The sequence below is a fragment of the Euprymna scolopes genome, chromosome 45, assembly GCF_053919585.1.
Source record: "Euprymna scolopes isolate OS-2025 chromosome 45, ASM5391958v1, whole genome shotgun sequence".
Lineage (NCBI taxonomy): Eukaryota > Metazoa > Mollusca > Cephalopoda > Sepiida > Sepiolidae > Euprymna > Euprymna scolopes.
Window position 1 is genome coordinate 2,718,669 of NC_136526.1, and position 12,808 is coordinate 2,731,476.

General features: G+C 30.4%; 1 protein-coding gene across 1 annotated transcript in view; it reads left to right on the forward strand.

Moving 5' to 3' along the window:
* The window catches only part of LOC145269040 (chymotrypsin-1-like), a 35,183-nt gene extending 23,201 nt beyond the window's left edge, over window positions 1-11,982 (forward strand). The window contains exons 4-6 of the mRNA XM_080124642.1: window positions 3,119-3,253; window positions 5,942-6,090; window positions 11,132-11,982. Of these exons, the coding sequence (XP_079980768.1) occupies window positions 3,119-3,253; window positions 5,942-6,090; window positions 11,132-11,278 (431 nt within the window). The 3' untranslated portion in view covers window positions 11,279-11,982. The remainder of the gene's footprint in view (window positions 1-3,118; window positions 3,254-5,941; window positions 6,091-11,131) is intronic.
* The last annotated feature ends 826 nt before the right edge of the window (window positions 11,983-12,808 follow it).

Sequence of the window (12,808 nt, forward strand, 5' to 3'; positions counted from 1 at the left end):
CGTCTAGATATTAAGATACCAGTTAAATATTATTTTTTCAATTGATTTTTTGGTACATTTGATAATTATTATTGTTCCAGAGGCGCAAACGATCTTTGGTGCAAACCGTCTAGATATTAAGATACCAGTTGAATATTTTTTTTTCAAATAATTTTTTGGTACATTTGATAATTATTATTGTTCTACAGGCACAGACGATCTTTGGTGCAAACCGTCTAGATATTAAGATACCAGTTGAAATTTTTTTTTTCAAATGATTTTTTGGTACATTTGATTATTATTATTGTTCTACAGGCACAAACGATCTTTGGTGCAAACCGTCTAGATATTAAGATACCAGTTGAATATATTTTTTCAAATGATTTTTTTGGTACATTTGATAATTATTATTGTTCTAGAGGCGCAAACGATCTTTTGTGCAAACCGTCTAGATATTAAGATACCAGTTGAATATTTTTTTTTCAAATAATTTTTTGGTACATTTGATAATTATTATTGTTCTACAGGCACAAACGATCTTTGGTGCAAACCGTCTAGATATTAAGATACCAGTTGAATATTTTGTTTTCAAATAATTTTTTGGTACATTTGATAATTATTATTGTTCTACAGGCACAAACGATCTTTGGTGCAAACCGTCTAGATATTAAGATACCAGTTCTCGGGAATTCCCGTCAAGCATGGATCGCGCAAAACCGGCAATCATCTACCCCATCTCTTCCGTCTTTTTCGGTCGATTGCCTTTCAACAGACGACCAGAGTAAAGATTCATAAGGAAATATTCTCATTTTTTTTACATGGGGGTCACCTCTTATCAAGGCCCGAAGGCCGCTCAGGGATAAGGGTTATTGCGTGTACAGTAATCAATGAGATAGTATTGTAGTAATCATTAGTATTGGGGGTTTTGATAGAGTGTCTTACTTAAGGGGGCTGTTTGTCAGGAGTTTGTTTATGTTGGACTTGAATACGTCCAAGTTGTAGTCAAGTGCGAAACAGGCAAGCGGCAGAGAGTTCCACAGGCGTGCAGTTCTAAGAAAGAAGCTTTGCTCATGGAATCTACGTTTGTATTTAGGCACAGATAAAGAGCAGGGAAAATTATTGACAGTAGTTTCAGCCAGTTTCATTTCGAGAAAGTTCTTCCGCCGGCAACGAACAGCAGTAAAAAAATAAATATTAGGTTTTCTTGAAAATATTAATTTTTTTCTGTAAAATCTACGCTTTTCTTAAACACATTTTGGAAAATGTATTATTGTTATGCAGGTACAAGCATATGTGAGATGCATAATATTTTCCAAATGACATTTTGGAACATTTAATAATTATTATTGTGATACAGGTATAAGCTTATGCCAAAACAAGATGTCAGATTCATGAGTGTTTTTTCCAAATGATATTTTGGTACATTTGATAATTATTATTGTTATACAAGTTAAAGTTTACATGTGACAATATTTGGTGCACACAGCGTAGGTATTAAGACACCAGGTACATGATTTTTATTCAAATGACCTTACATACATGCAGCAGAAAAAAAATGAGAAATTTGTTTTCGACACACACAACGGCAATATCCAACATATTTTATCCAGTTCTGTTCAATGAATGTTATTCTTGACAAAGACTAACTAAAACGAAATGTCTAGCATAAGTGTGTTTAATTATTTCATGTCCTACATAGTTTGTTTTTTGCATCTTTTTTTTTTACGGCAGTGTTTGAATGATAAAGTGTTAGCGACCCACTTCCACAATCTCTCATTCGCTCTCTTTTCCTCTCTCTCTCTCTTTCTCTCTCTCTCATATATATATATATATATATATATATATATATATATATATATGTGTGTGTGTGTGTGTTTATATCTTTTCTCTATTTATTTCCTATGTGTTGACGTGTAGGAATACAAAATTTCTTTCGAAATAAACGAAAATGCTTCTTTTCTTTCAAAAGCACATATTTTCCACCGATCCTTCGATCTTCTTCAGTTTGAATGTAATATATATATATATATATATATATATATATATATATATATATATATATATATATATATATATATATATATATATATATATATATATATATATATATATATATGTAATCTGAGGTTATTGTTTTCCAGAGGTTAAGTAACCAATGAAGTATAAAGAGATTAATACAAGAGTGCTCAATACCGAAATAGAGGAAGGTATACTCTTTATTTGTTTTTACATACGCAGTAATATGTTGCTACACAGTCATGAGCATGATTCGGGCAGCTAGTTACCAGTAACTAGAGACCTCTTCAGGGGATACAGTATATACGAAAGCAAAGTTTGCAATATATATCATACAAGCACGGTAGTGTTTGAATATATGGTTAAGTGGCAGTTTTACTCATTTAGAACTGCTTTAAAGCTTCACCGCTGACTCATTTTTCGACCAAATTTCAAAAAATTATAAAGTTTATAGATCAACTTCTCAGCTATACTGTGAAAAAAAAAAAAAAATTCAATTTTCTGGTGTTCAAAATTATAAAAATATGTAAGGAGGTAAGCGACGCTTTTCATGACTGGTTTCCGTAGCAACCACGTCGCTCCAGCGACTACTGTTGCTACTAATTTGAAAAGAGAAGTAACAAATGAAACAGAAAGCATGAAAGGGAGATAATTGGGGTATTTTATTGAAAGCAGACGAGTGCCGTACATTGTTATTACATATGTGTTTATGGCGGCAAAAAGTAAGACTGAAATTAAACAAAGAACAAGTGAATAGAAAAATGCGAGCATGAAAAGTAATATGTTAAGCTTAAACATCGAAAAGTATATATAAGATATTCTATTAAAAATATAATAAATTTATAACTTAAAATATTTCAGCATTAAGATATTTTTTTAATTAACTTTATAAAATTATATAATCAATTCTTAATGCTACGGTATTTTAAGTTATTAATTTATTATATTTCTTGCTAGAATATCTTGTCCTTTTCTTTTCCACTTTTAACAACTAGTCCTTTACTTTTCCATGTCTAAGCTTAACCATATTACTTTTCATGCTCGGATTTTTCTATTGTAATATCAAATATGTGTACCTTTAAACAGTCCTGCACATCTATTTTTCTTTTTGTCTGTTTTACAGGTAACGACATTGCTATGCTCAAATTGAGTAAGCCCATTCCCTACTCCAAATGTGTCCAGCCCGCAGAACTAGCCAGTCGCGGACAAACCTTCGACCGTAAACACTGTTACGCCGTCGGATGGGGAAAACTTGGGTGTAAGTTGTTTTCCTTCCTTCACGACCCTTCACGACTGTCCGTTGACCCTTCATTTCCTGTGTTCGCCCACTTTGGTAAAACGTTGTTAAACCCTACATTGTGACCAAAAGAAACCCCGACAAATATGTCATTTTATATATATATATATATATATATATATATATATATATATATATATATATATATATATATATATGTATATGTATATATATATGTATATGTATGTATATATATATATATATATATATATATATATATATATAAAGCTGAAGTCTGTGTGTGTGTGTGTGTCTCGTCACAAATAGGCTCCTATATGGTTGACTATTATAGAAAACTGATCACATATAATGATAGAAGACGTATCGAGACACAGTAATGAGTATGTTTGATCTGGCATAATGATGATTCATTAAAATTGTGGGGTCTGTGTTCGCGCCTGATCCACAAAGTATGGAAATAAAAAATTAAAAAACAAAATATACGTTTACAAGTGTTTTTGATATAGATGCACATAATAATACTTTGATGAGTATGTTTTAACTAAAATAGGGATTGTATAATAAAATTGCGGGGTCTGTGTTCGCGCCTGGCCTCCATAGAATGGAAATAGGCACACACTTTAATAAAGACTTTTCATATCTATCTGCGTAAGTATACTTTGATAATTATGTTTCAGTTTGAAGAAATATGGTATAATAAAATTATGGGAAGTTCGTTCGCGCCTGACCTCCATAGAATGGAAATATGTCACTAAGTTTAACAAGTTTTTTTAATATAGATCCACAGAATATTATGATAAGTGTTTCAGTGTGAACAGGTATGGTATAATAAATTATAGGGTTTATATATTTTATTTTTACTTTCATCATATTTTGCTTTGGTTTTGATACCCCCAAATTCGAAGCTATCTCTTTACAAGCCTTCCTTTTCATAACCTATCATACTTTCATAAATCAGAGTCCATTTTCTGGCGGCTGTTTTTGAACCCAGTCAACGACGGGTACTTTTGCTAGTATATATATATATATATATATATATATATATATATATATATATATATATATATATATATATACAAGTAGTGAGATTACTTTATAAATATTAACTCTTTAATATTTATAATATACTTTAGATTTGCCATCTTGGATTATCTTGGTAAACTTTATTGTTATACCTATTTCAGTATATATATATATATATATATATATATATATATATATATATATATATATATATATATAAATATATATATATATATATAAATATATATATATATATATAAATATATATATATATATATATATATATATATATATGAATATATATATATATATATATATATATATATATATATATATATATATATATATATAGTAATTTAAATTTTATGATTTGGAACGGTAAAATTTCAAGTCAAGAATTTTTATTACATGCAAAACAAATCTCCTTAACCCATAAGTTTTCTTCGATGTTTACCCATCTCCTCAGAGGAAAAAATATTAGCAAATATTATAAATGTTTCTTCTGATGAGTTAAGAGCATAATAGATTCACTAATTGATATAATATTTAAGTGATTGATTTTGCGCTACGAAACAGATACTGTCAAGAACTGTAAGGATCAATCAATGTAAAGGAATAAAATATAAAAATTGTCAACATCATGAATTTTGGAATATAATTTTTGTCATTTAATCTATCTATCTATCTATCTATCTATCTATCTATATATATATATATATATATATATATATATATATATATATATATATATATATATATATATATATATAAATAAAAATTACAATTAAATTTACCAAAATGATCCAAGATGGTAAAACTAAGGTATATTATAAATATTAAAGAATTAATATTTATAAAGTAATCTCAACCAGATGTAAAAGCTCGATAAAACCTAATATGAGATAGAGCTTATAATAAGAGCAAACAGTTAATAAAATATGTTAAAAAACACTTTGAAATGAGTTAAAAACATATTTAATCTGAAAAGGAAACACTTAATAAGTGGATAGTCCTTAATCCGCGGAGTTTCGAAGAAATACTTTCCTTCTCATCAGAGGGTAGGAATTAGCAAAATACAGGATCGGATTTTGCATACAAAAGTATTTGATGAAACTGCAAGTAAGTCAAAGATCTTACTTGATAACAAAAAGTGAAGCAGAGGGAATATGGTAAAGAAAAAGGTGATTTCACGTGAATGGATAGTCTGGTGAAATGTAAAGTATCCAATAACATGTTTTATTAACTATTTGCTCTTATATATATATGTATATATGTTTGTAACAAGTCTTCTTCCTAAGATTAAGGGTGGTGGTGTTTGATCAACACTGCTGGGGAGCTATGATGTAATATACTGTTTTGTTTTTAATCCCCGAAACAGTGTTTCATAGTAAACAATTGATGATCCCTTGAAAAATAAATTATTGGTATTATAGTAAATTCGAGAGCGAGTTGATGCAGTGATTGCAGGTGATTAAATGACTTACTGACTAGATGGTTTTCTAAGAAATGATAAAAAATATTTTTTTGCATAGTTTTAAAGGTTAAAAACTTCAAAGGCTATATATATATATATATATATATATATATATATATATATATATAAACCCCCCATTCTTACAGCTTCCGGTGGATATCTGATGTCTTTGTTTTGTATTTTATTTCCAGTTAATCTCCCATCTACCCACATCTTGCAAAAGGTCGCGATGCCCATCGTCCCCCACGCTTACTGTATGAAGAAAATGTTCTACGCTAAACTGAATGACCAACACATCTGCGCTGGAGATTTCGCCGATGGAGGACCAAGCACATGCATGGTAAGGTCCATTATTTAATTTCCATGAACGACAAAGGGGGGATAATTGCTGTTATCGGGACCGGCTGTTTGTATATCTCTATCTCTATCTGTATCTCTACTATTATATAAAACTCACTTTGTGTGTGTGTGTAAGTGTGTGTAAGTGTGTGTGTGTGTGTGTAAGTGTGTGTGTGTGTAAGTGTGTGTGTGTAAGTAAGTGTGTGTGAGTGTGTCTGTGTGTAAGTGTGTGTGTGTGTGTGAGTGTAAGTGTGTGTGCGTAAGTGTGTGTGTGTAAGTGTGTGTGTGTGTAAGTGTGTATGTGTAACTATGTGTGTGTGTGTGTAAGTGTGTGTGAGTGTATGTGTATGTGTGTAAGTGTATGTGTGTAAGTGTGTGTGTAAGTGTGTGTGTGTGTGAGTGTGTGTGTGTGTATGTGTGTATGTATGTGTGTAAGTGTGTGTGTGTGTGTGTGTGTGAGGGTGAGAAAGAGTTCCTTCCTCATAGGTTCCGAAACGCCTGAACGGCTGAGCCTATCTTTTGCAAATTTCACACATTTCACTAATTTATATGTCTGGCAGTGTTCTTAGATATGCTTTGTACAGAAATTCATCTGATAAGTAACGAAAATCGAAAAAAAAAAAAAACGATCTCAAAAATAGCTTTTCTCTCTTATAGATAAAAAGAATAATTTTTGCAGTAGAATATTTGCCGTTAAACCGGCAAGGGAGATAATAAAATTTCAGCAAATCTTTTCTTCTTAACCCCCCCCCCCCCGATTTTTTATCATCTGGAGATATAGCTCAGTGTTTGAGCATTCCACTACAGATCGAATGAATCCCCTGTTTAATCTCAGGTGTACCCTACTATTTAATTTTATTTTTTTCTTATTAATGAATTCTGTTTACGATTAAAGAAGAGGTACCATTTAAAATCACTGCAAACCATTGCATATTTTAAAACTAAACATTAATCAAAAGTGACATTTCAAGAGCATTCATCGTCAAGCCCAAATGTCAGCTGACGTGACATTGTAAACAAACACAAACGTAAATCGATGAACGACATTATCACTATTATTTTTTTATTTATTTATTTATTTTTTTTTTTTGTTCGAATTAGTCCACCGGGCAAATTATTCCTCATAATATATAATAATCAATAAAGGATTGATTTTATAATAATAGATATACAATCTGCATAAATAAAAATATCATGTTTAAGTGTACTGCACGACCGGGCAACGCCGGGCTGCCAGCTAGTATATATATATATATATATATATATATGTATATATATGTGTATATATATATATCTATATATCTATATATGTATATATATATGTATATATATGTATATATATATGTATGTATATATATATGTATATATGTATATATATATATATATATATATATATATATATATATATATATATATATAAGATAAAAATTACAATTAAATTTACCAAAATGATCCAAGATGGTAAAATTAAAGTATATTATAAATATTAAAGAATTAATATTTATAAAGTTATCTCAGCCAGATGTAAAAGCCCGATAAAACCAAATAGGAGATAGAGCTTATAATAAGAGCAAACAGTTAATAAAACATGTTAAAAAACACTTTGAAATGAGTTAAAAACATATTTAATCTGAAAAGGAAACACTTGATAAGTGGATAGTCCTTAATCCGCGTAGTTTCGAAGAAATACTTTCCTTCTCATCAGAGGGTAGGAATTAGCAAAATGCAGGATCGGATTTTGCATGCAAAAATATTTGATAAAACAACAAGTAAGTCAAAGATCTTACTTGAAAACAAAAAAAGTGAAGCAGAGGGAATATGGTGAAGAAAAAGGTGATTACACGTGAATGGATAGTCTGGTGGAAGATAAATAATCCAGTGACGGTAAAATCCAAATATATAACTTCAAGAAAGTTAAAAGAATTTCCATTTGTACAAGTAAAATCCAAAGAAATCCCGTAATTGGAAGAAGACGGTCCATAATAATCCAAAGGTAGAAATCCATATATATATATATATATATATATATATATATATATATATATATATATATATATATATATATATATATATATATATATATATAATACTGATTTCAAAAGTTAAAAAAATGATTTGGGTGCCACCAGCTAAAATCGAAACCAAAACTTTTAGTGTTCTAGGTATGTTCCCTACCGTTTGAACTAACCCTACAGATGAATAAAAAAGATTTTCAAATTAAACCACTTCTAGCCAATGATTAAATTTGCGCATGCGTAATGTGCCGGCAAGTTGAAATGAACATTTTAAATTTTCAACTTGTCGACATATTTCTGCATGCGTTATCCATCCAAACCAAGATATTACTATTTTCTGTTATATTCAGTTTTATGTGACCATTCTACTGTTATATATATATATATATATATATATATATATATATATATATATATATATATATATATACATATATATATATGTATATATATATACAACTACTTAATTTACTCACATAAAATTAATATACGAATATATATATATATATATATATATATATATATATATATATATATATATATATATATTACTGGGGGAAATGCCATTATTGAAATTGAGGACTTTTTTTTTTCTTTTTGACGTTTAATCGATAAGAAATACTACAAAGTCTGAAAATCTAATCTCCAAAACCAGTATGTAGTTCAAATCGTCAAAAAAAAAAAAAAATCCTCAATTTCAATAATGGCATTTCCCCCAGTGCTATTAAAATCCTTCATAAAATTTTGTACCCATAGAAATCTTTATATATATATATATATATATATATATATATATATATATATATATATATATATATATAACTACTTCATTTACTAAAAAAAAATAAATAAAAAACACCGTATAAAAACAACACTAGCGAATAAATACTGGGAAATCAAAGAAAGCGGACATTCGCCGGTAGTCGAATGGAAAATAATGAGACAAGCTACCACATGCAAACATTTAGACGACCCATGTAAATTATGCCTCCATGAAAAATTTGCTATCCTGTACTTTAAAGAACCTCAAAATCTATTAAACTGTAGATGAGAAATAGCAAACAACTGTGTTCACAAAATAAAACTTACTCTAGGATAGCGATACAAAATAGCTTTAAAACTAACAATAACAATAGAAAACAAACAAATAAATAAATTAAATAAACATGAATATACATAAACGATCACACATATATGTATATATATATATGTATGTATATGTGCATGTGTGTGTGTACACATAGGTATATTTATATATATATATATATAAAAAGGAAGGAAAACGTCTACCTTAAACCACTAACCTAGTTCTAAAACAGATCCTTTGTTCGATAAAATGCATGCCCATTGGCTGATAGGAAGGGGCGCGGTGGATACTAGAAAGCTGATTGGCTAACTAGAAATCCTCAACATATATAAAAACAAGAAGAAACCACAGAATTCGCGCATAAGCCTGACGAATCCTCTAGTGGATGAAACGCAGAATATTCAGTGTAGGTTAATCGCCATATATATTTTATAAATTACTATATATATATATATATATATATATATATATATATATATATATATATACATACAACTACTTAATTTACTCACATAAAATTAATATACGAAAGTATAAATTTATGCGTAAACTTTAAGTATTTATTTCAAATGTGCTCAATACGTAGGTAGAGCTAGTTAGTAAATTATAAAATATATATGGCGATTAAGCTACACTGAATATTCCACGTTTCATCCACTCTAGGACTCTTTAGGCTTATGTGCATAAGCCTGAAGAGTCCTACAGTGGATGAAACTCGGAATATTCAGTGTAGCTTAATCCCCATATATATTTATATATTTTATAACTATATATATATATATATATATATATATATATATATATATATATATATATATATATATATATATATATATTAGAACCCAGGTATACGGCATTAAAAATTAGTAACAAAATACAGTACAGTATATAATACACTTACATATATAATCAAATAACATTATAAATAACTCTATCAGGCAAATACCGTAACCAGGGGCCGGGCAAACATCCTATTCCAAATCGTAAGTTGAAAAAACCGTATTCTAGAACCACCGTATCCCGGGGTTCTATTACTACTACTACTACTACACACACACACACGCACATATATGTGTGTGTGTTTGTCTTCGTGGGTGGGTGCATGCATGTAATTCATGTGTATGTGTATATATGTGCACGTTATTAAGTATATGTGTACATTTTAACATTTTATGATAGACTTAGATTTTGGAGAAAGACCACTAAAGTTGCTAACCGTTTTAAGTTTAAAAATGCCGGGTTGATCCCACGTAAACATTTCGTCACCTCATTGGCTATATTCCTTCTTCGAAAATTTTGTTCTTTTCGAAAAAAAAAAAAAAAAGAAAGAACTGTGTATTTATAAATGCTCAGAGAAATAAGCACGCAGACAGCTTCATGGTATACCAAGATCTCTCTCTCACTCTCTCTCTTTCTCTCTCTCTTTTTCTCTCTCTCTTTCTCTCTCTCTCTCTTTCTCTCTCTCTATCTCTGTCTCTCTATCTCTCTCTCTTTCTTTCTCTCTCTCTATCTCTCTCTCTTTCTTTCTCTCTCTCTTTCTTTCTCTCTCTCTCTCTTTCTCTCTCTCTCTATCTCTCTTTCTTTCTTTCTCTCTCTCTCTTTCTTTCTCTCTCTCTTTCTTTCTCTCTCTTTCTTTCTCTCTCTCTTTCTCTCTCTCTCTTTCTCTCGCTCTCTCTATATTTAATTTACTTCTCCCCATGCTTTCTTTTATTCACCTCAATTAAAAAATATCCAGGTGAACGTAGACCCCACAATATTATCATATCTTGCGAATATGTCTATTATTTTATAAACGTTTTTACGTTTTTACGTCATCCTACGAGAACTGGGATTTTTTTCAGCTATATGTATTTTGTTTTAATTCATTTTTTTCTCCTCATGCTTTCATTTATTGCCTTCAACTTAACCCCAAACTCAACCACCGTTTCATTCTTTTTTAGGGTGACTCTGGTGGCCCGCTCTACTGTCCCGTTAATGGCCGTTTGGTCCTTGCTGGTATCACCTCCTTTGGATACAACTGCGCCATCGACGCCGCAATCTTCACCAGCGTTTCTACCTTCCGTGATTGGATCGACAAACATCATTAAAAATACAAAGTCCAACCGCAGAAAACATCGACAATGTAAATACAACAAATCCGTATACTGGAAAAGTCTTACAAGAAATGAATAAATTCATTTGATTTGAATGGAAATTGTCTACCCCTTTTGCTAACGTTCGACGCTAGGCGGCGCTTTATTTTTATGACTATTTGAAAAGTCTACTAAAAAAGTAGTGATACTTGGGGGGGGGATAGGTCAGCTGTTTTTATGAGTTGGTGTGATGAGGAGATTTTAAATCTTTTAATAGTATTTATTATCATTTATCTGTTAATCTATCCGTCATGTTAACCCCAATTATCAAATGGGGGTTTAGCCTTGATAAGTCTCGACTCATTCGTAAAAAAAAAAAAAAATAAAATAAATAAATAAATTTTTTTTTTTTTTAAATAAAAAAAAAAAAAGAGTTCCTTGTGAAATCAGTTGACGCGGTTCCCAGCTAGTGGCGAATGCTAGCACTCATGTAGAATTATATAAAAAAAAAATAGAAAAAAAACTTCATGCTAGCTTATCGCTTTCTTATTATATTTCTTTTTTGTAAGAATTATATTTCAGTAATACATTGCAAGCATTTGTCGAGAGTTATTTACCAACGATCCTGTAAATTTGATTGGTCAAAGTGACTACCTCAATTTGAAAAAAAAAAAAATGGATTTAAAGATTGTTCAATAAATATTTTTATGGAAATTTAAGTACGTGTTGTTTTGTTTGGGGGTCAATTGCACAACAGCAATGGGTGGAGATTTTAAATCACCTCGTAATATTCATCATTGTTCGTCTGTTAATCCATTCGTATTGTTAATCCTAACCTTGACTCATTAGTAAAAAAAAAAAAAGAAAAACATTTTTTTGTGAAATCAGTTGACGCGGTTCTCAGGCGTCTGGAAAAGCTAGCGTCGAATACTATCACCCAAAGTCTAACCGCAGAAAGCATCGACAACGTAACTGGAAAGTAAAACCGTATACTTGAAAGGTATAACAGAAATGAACAGGTGCCTTCGATTTGCATGGAAATTGTCTACCCTTTTTGCTAACACTCGACTTTTAATCCCACATGTCTGCATCCTTCCCGTGGCGCGCACTTGTTCGGTTCGGAAGCGTTTTCCGTACATTCCAATGCTCTCCCCACTGTATTCGCTCGGTTTCCGTCCCTACATCGGACATCGTGTCACGTTTATTGCTACTGCAATGAGTTCTCTCTCTCTCTCTCTCTCTCTCTCTCTCGCTCTCTCTCTCTCTCCTTTTCTTTTTTTTATTTCCCCCTTCCTTCTTTTCTTTCCTTCCTCTACTTCAGTTTGGGGTATTTTTTTTACTACAGACAACAAACTGAAAAAAAAAAAATGTGACCAAGAAACAAAATCCCTAGCAAATAAATGTTACAGAAGGCAAGATGGTTTACTCTTCTACCTACTTGGATTAACTTTCAGTGTTTTAAAGTATTATAATTTTGTCGTTTTGTCGTTTTGTCTAACGGCATATCAACCCTTTTCGGGTTATTTAATGTCGAATCCAGTTATT